A 6,453-nucleotide genomic window follows, 5' to 3' on the forward strand; every position below is an offset into this window, starting at 1 on the left:
TAGGTGTATAATACTTTTCACACAAATAATCATAAAAAAAAACACAAAAAATAAAACATTTTTAATCTTACAGTAGAATACCTTGAAAAGTACGATAGTACAGTACAACAGCTGGCATACAGGGGCACTTTAACATCTTTGAAAGTTGACAACTTGAAGGTTCGTATGTAGGGGACTTACTGTATTCTGTACCATACCAACTGCATCTCTGATCTTAGCAGATAATTTTTTAAAATATAGTGTTCTTCTGTATTTTTTATTTTGTTTAATTCAAAGATACATCATAGTTGTCCTCAACTATAGAAAGAGACTCTGCTAAAATATCTTAATTCCTCTCAGCTACTTAAACTACATGTGGATATTGCCTTCTATAATTATATTCTAGCAGTAAAACTAGAAAAAAAATTACAGATAGAGATTTCTATATTTGGCTTACTGCAGAACAAGTTACATGACAAAGGGTGACAAAACTTTAACCTTCATATTTTGGAAACAAGATTTTCCATTTAACACAAATTGCCTTCTTTGAACTGGACAGTCTTTTAGGGTTAAACGCAAACATAGCTATATCCATATCGGAGGTACTTCAGCAGCTCAAGGCTGAAAATCCCACACCGTGCTTGTTGTCAGTCCGTTGTTCTCCTGCCTAGTAGGCTCTGGAAGTGAATATTCTGCTACTTTGTGCAGTTGATGCTGAATGCTATGTCCACAGAACTGGGGTCGCCCAGGGTCACCAATCAGTACTCGAGTTCTGTAGACCCAAAAGCAATTTTTCAGCCATTGATGTAGACTGTCTGCAAGGTCTTCATCATAAAACATATCTCCAAGCACAACAAGGTCCCACTTATCTTGTTCCAAATCCAGTATGTTTTTGGTTAAAATGGGAAAAGGATTCAGTTGGTTCAACTCACAGTTTAGTGTAATAGCCATTCCTGCAACTTTAAAAAAGCACATAGTGAATTGGTATATGCTAGGTTGTTTTAATTCCCTATTAATTAATTTAAATAATCTAGAAAATCTCCGACAATATGTTTTTTTCCCCTTTCTGTTGAAAGTTGTTTTTTTAGGTAAAGAAGCCTAAACTATATGCCAATATAAGCTATTTCCTGCAATTCTCAAATATATGAATATCCTGAAAATAAAACAATACCAAACACCTGGAAATGTTGAGGTTTTAAGGAACATTTGCTGATCTACAAGCCTTGTGCTTGAGCAGGATGACAAGTTGGAACTGAGACCCCATATACAATAAGGCTCCTCAAGGGCTAGATCCTCAGTGAAAGGGAAGACTAGAAGAAAATCAGATAAAATTAAAACTTACCTGTCTCAACTTGGGTTCGAATGGAATAAAATCTCCCTCAAAGACACAGGCCTATCTTCACTTGGGTTTTGGTCAAATAAACACTACCTACATATTTCAGGAAATCCCTAGCCCAGCAATGACCAACAGTAAGTGCTCCCAGGTTGGTATCACTTTGGTATATCTGCCAGACACAAATGGAAGTCCTCCTGTGAAAAATGCACCATCAACTCAGGCCTCACAGGATTCCCACAGATAATGTCCCACTGAGTAAGTTCACAATATCAGATTATAAGATTCACATGGAAATGGGCTAGGCTATGATGGGTTGAGGCATCTGTAGATATTTATCCTGGAAGAAAAAAAGATGAGCTTCAAATATTTTTAAATGTGAAATTCTTACTAGGGTCTATGTCATTGGCCAAGATCCTTAAAGCTCCACTCATCTTAGCAGCGATAGCTGTAGCTCCACATCCACTCCCAATATCTAACACAGATTTTCCTCTGACAACGTCAGGATTATCCAAAAGATACCTAAATTAGAAAGAAAAGGGAAACATTATCTAAGATAGGAGAAGGTCAATAAGAGGTGTACAAAAATTTTTCTTTGGATTGACTGGACAAAGAAATGGTGAAACTTAGAAGAATTTGGTCCAACATTGGCAAGTTTGGCCTGACTAGAATGAGATAAAATGTCAATCTTAAGAGCTGGGCAGAGGTGGCAGAGAGAGGACCTAGTCATTTTCTTTCTCTTTAGCAGGTGTGAAGAGCAGTTCCATACAACTGACTAATCGTGCTCTTCAAGTCAACTTTTTAGAAGTATTGAGCACTTACTATGATCCAGAAACTACTAAGCACCAAAAACATAGACTGACAAAACACTGCTAAAATCAGGACTCAGCTAGATGCAAAATTCACAGTCTCCTTTTCATTGTTCAACGGAGAATGTTTTTACCTACTGCTTGAACTGTTTTATAATGACCTCTCTGGTAAGGTACGATAAAAGTCCAGTTCAACCAAAGAATTTGGACCTGGGCTAAGTAGTTACCAAGCAAGTGAAGATGAATGGGAAAACACTGAAATAATAAATGTCAACTGACACTTGACCTTAGTATTGTAATAATAAAGAAGAGCAGAGGGAATTCCCTGGCGGTCCAGTGGATAGCATTCCACGCTTTCACTGCTGAGGGCCTATCAGGGAACTAAGATCCGGCAAGCCAAAAAAAGACTGAGGAACTATGGCAAGGCAGGATGTAGTACCCTGTCTAAAGGGACAGCTGTTACCCATCTTGAGCTAATTGTTGCCCCATAGAAATGGGGTGTTATCAGCGATTTAAATCCAGTGTTATCAGATATTCTTTTTTTTTTTTTTTGGCCTTGCCTCGTGGCTTGTGCAGTCTTAGTTCCCCGCCCAGGGATTGAACTCAGGACAGGCAGTGAAAGCGCCAAGTCCTAACCACTGGACCACCTGGGAATTCCCCAGAGTTTCTTTTTTTTTCAAATCGAAATACATTTTTACATGCAATCCCTAAAGTTTTAAATGTTAGCAACTGATTTTTTTTTTAAGTTTATAAGTAAAGGTCAAAGAAAACACATCTGTGGATCACCTATTTGTGACCTCTGATTCAGACAGTCTCTTAAGGAATTTGATTGCACTTATATTTGGAGTTGATAAACAACTTGCATAGATATCACTTAAAATGTATTTTTTTAAATGATATAAGTAAATAAAGCTTGAAAATTTGGCAACACAACAGCCAGAATATTGGACTTGTTAGACATTAGAAAGCTTTCCAGAACTTAGGATTCTCCAAAAAGCTCTATGTTTGCAATTATTTATTTTGCATTTAAAACTATATACAACCTGAATTCTGCTAGACCATACCATTCCTGTGAAAGAGAAGTCCTTATCCTTTTCCTTTCAGTTTTGTAACCTCAAGGCATAAAAAGATTAAATCATTTACCAGTCTAAGAGCAAAGACTAGATCAAAACGCTGTAAGTTCTTGCCTTTGTTTCAGCGGCTATTTTAATAAAAAGCACTGTGTGACTGTGTGAGAAAATGTCCTAAAGAAGACCTTTGCAGTATGGGGAGTTGGAAAGGGGGAACCTTAAAAATGCAGAGGTAGTGCCGCAACTAAGAGCCCACATGCCACAACTAAGACCCAGCGCAGACAAATAAATAAATAAATATTTTTTAAAAAATAATTTTAATGCAGGTGCAACTCCAGAGTTCACCTGAGTAATGTCCCAATCACTCACATCCCTCGTTCTTTGGGAGCTTGGGAAGAGGCAACGATGGAGGAAGTGTGAGGTTTAAGGAGCAACATTTACAGGATTAAACCAGGCGACCTGAAGGACTGGGGCTTTAAGCTCCACTGAGGAACTCTGCACGGGCCATGCATCATGAGCCATGAACCTGAGAACAGTGTGAGATTTCTGGATCATTACCAGCTATCTAGGGTCTTGACAGCTGACTTAGGATTTCTCTTGGGGAGAGAGCTATATATCGGGAAACACCTTGATAAGCTTGGAGCAGAAGGTAAAGCTATGCAACAAAGCAACCCAGCACTATTCCTAAACTGCTCTAAATTAAGAAAAGAATTAGGGGTTTTACTCTGGTTTTTTGTGAGGAGCAGGGAGAATGAGGAGTTGGAAGGGGCTGAAAAGAGTAAGGATATGAGGAGCCCTAAAGGTTCCCGCTTCACTTACGACCGTACCTAGACAGGGCTTGGCCTCCTGGCCAGTAGATTGCCCAGTAAGGATCACTGTGGGGCCACAGGTCAGCTCTCTCCCACCAGAACTTGCATCTGGGGGTCAAAAGCCGCAACTGGATTTCAGGGGTGAGGCTACCACGGCTGGTGACTTCAGTGTTCTCCTCCAGGAAAGCTTTCATCTCAGGGTCCAAAAAGCTTCCAGTTCCCCTCCAGGGGCAGTGGCCCCAGGGAAGCAAGGGAAAACCACTGCTTCTCACAGCCTTCCGAAGGACACCACAGCGGTTCATGGCAAATGACGTAAACGCTCTCCAACCTGGGCGCAAGGCCATCGGTCCCAAAGCACAGGTTTGTTGGTGCTTCTCTTGATAACAGCTGCTCCTCCTGGGGAAAGAATAAGGGTCTGGCTGCCAAACTGATCTCAACTGGAATCTCTGGGCCTCTAAAAACATAAATGATACTGAAAACTCCAAGGCTCACCAACACTTCCAAATCCTATTGCATAGTAAGAAAATGTTAGTGTTAGCTCTGTAGCAGATGATGCACAAGTGCAAGTTCATTTTAGGTGAAAGCATTGGTGCATTAATTTAGGAAAATCCAATCTTCTAAAAGATGCCTTTCCACAACAGAATCCTTTTTAATAACTTATAACAACAAATACACAAGCATCTGATTTTCAGAGAATCCTCAGGAATACGCCTTTTATATAAAATAAGGTATACCTTTAAAGTTCTTTCATTCATTTAATAAATCACTTCCCTTTAAGCAGGCACTGTGCTTAGCAACTGTGAACAAAATAAAGTCCCCATCTTCAGGAAGCTTAGATTCTAGTGATGGAATAGAGCAATTATCAGGGCAAACACAATTCTTGCCTTTATGAAGTCTAGCCAAGATTGTGCAGATTACCAAATTGTAACTGTGGTTAGAGATATACAAATTATACTGACTGCTCAATAAAGATAGTCCTAGCATAAAACATCAATGTAATCAAGATTCAGGTGTTTTCCTAAAAACAAAAACAAAACAAACAAAAACCTATGGATTTAATTGTAATAAAAGAATATCAACTCCCAAATCTCTTTCTGTAAATACCTCTGATGAGTCATCTTTACCAAACCTGGACTTAATAGAAAGACACCCTGATAAAAATAAGAATGAGGAAGAGCAGTTTAAGCAGGAATTATACACCCAGTTGTTTGGGACCTCTGATCTATTCTGCATAAATATATAAACAGTCTTATGTCCACCCAAGTATTTAGAGTAGGGGCCCCAAACTCAAATGCCTACCCAGGGCCAGACTGGTGATAAATGTGTGATGCAGGCTGGTTGTTAGATCACAGAAGGGCTGTGGCAAACTGGAAACTATTTCAAAACAGTCCAAAGGAGGCAGCCAGGGGACACGTGGCCAGATCTTTAAATTTCTCAAAACAATCCAGCTATTTACCCATAAACTCCCACTTTTAAACGTGGGCAATTAGTTAAAATACCAAGACACGAGGAGGGGCAAAATGTCTGTCTGTGAACCAAGGATAGACCTTAAGTGGGTGTGCCAGCCCACGTTTATCCCTTGTAATCTCAGGGTCTCTAACAGCCTGACCTCATTGGACTAATTGTGTAGGGAAGGATTGGGTCAGCCCTTGAATGGCACAAGCCTAAGGTTTGAAAAGAAAGCAGAGCAAATACAAGATGATTGATTTTGGACACCCTGTCATGCAGACCGATGATGCCCCGCCCATGCCAGCACCAATGAAGCATCCGTTATGAATATATGATTATGCGGTGGACACTTGGTACGTGGATTAACTGGTAAGGAAAGAAAACAGGTTTAAAGGGGCAAGTTCCAAAGTGTTAGCACATAACTTCCCTCGAAGGAGGACGGGAGTCAGTCTTAAAGGGGCAGGTACAGTCCTCCTTTCCTCCTTACCTGGCTGTGCTAACACCGTCCTGGGAAGCTAAGCACAGGGCAGGTCTGTCACTCGCCTTTGCGCCTCTTTTAGCGCCTTCTTTACAACTGCACGCTGGGTCCCACGTCCCCCCCCAGAGCCTGCCCCCAACACCCAGCGCCCCAACCCCCGCCCTGCGTCCCCACCCCGCCCTCCTGCTCCGCCCTCCTTCCCGGCAGCACTTTCTCTCCCTTACCTGGGCTTCTTAAAGGGACAGGAAGTGCGAAACCAGCGGGCGCCCTGACCTCACTTGGGAAATAAGGGAATGTCAAATACTGATTTCTAAAAAATCCACTCTGAAGCCGTGGAGCATCTGCTTCGTGTCAGTCACACTTCTAGGCACTGGGCATAGAGCGGTGAGCAAAATAGACACAGCACAAACCCTTAATGACGCTTATATTCAACTGGGATTAAATCATAATATGTCCTCCCTTTTATAATAATTTTCATACACGTACAATCTTTTTTGTTTTTTCAACTGTAACTTCTCAGTTCAAT

The 6,453-nt window shown here is 40.8% G+C and overlaps 1 protein-coding gene across 1 annotated transcript; it reads right to left on the reverse strand.

Annotated features, from left to right (window-relative positions):
- Positions 1-435: 435 nt before the first annotated feature.
- On the reverse strand, positions 436-5,988 carry ETFBKMT (electron transfer flavoprotein subunit beta lysine methyltransferase). Its single transcript, XM_061205638.1, has 4 exons — positions 5,937-5,988; positions 4,019-4,396; positions 1,704-1,834; positions 436-938 (listed from the first exon to the last, which is right to left on the reverse strand). The coding sequence occupies exons 2-4, from the start codon at positions 4,342-4,344 to the stop codon at positions 595-597; spliced, it is 801 nt and encodes a 266-aa protein (XP_061061621.1). The 5' UTR covers positions 4,345-4,396; positions 5,937-5,988; the 3' UTR covers positions 436-594.
- Between the last annotated feature and the right edge of the window lie 465 nt (positions 5,989-6,453).

This window comes from Eubalaena glacialis, chromosome 11 (assembly GCF_028564815.1).
Source record: "Eubalaena glacialis isolate mEubGla1 chromosome 11, mEubGla1.1.hap2.+ XY, whole genome shotgun sequence".
In the NCBI taxonomy this organism is placed as follows: domain Eukaryota; kingdom Metazoa; phylum Chordata; class Mammalia; order Artiodactyla; family Balaenidae; genus Eubalaena; species Eubalaena glacialis.

Coding starts and splice junctions, on each gene's coding strand:
- ETFBKMT (XM_061205638.1), bottom strand. CDS start 4,344: ATGGCCTTGCGCCCAGGTTGGAGAGCGTTTACGTCATTTGCCATGAAC. Junction 1,835..4,018: donor GGAGGCCAAGCCCTGTCTAG/GTACGGTCGTAA, acceptor TTTCTAATTTAG/GTATCTTTTGGATAATCCTG. Junction 939..1,703: donor GGCCAATGACATAGACCCTA/GTAAGAATTTCA, acceptor GCTTTTTTAAAG/TTGCAGGAATGGCTATTACA.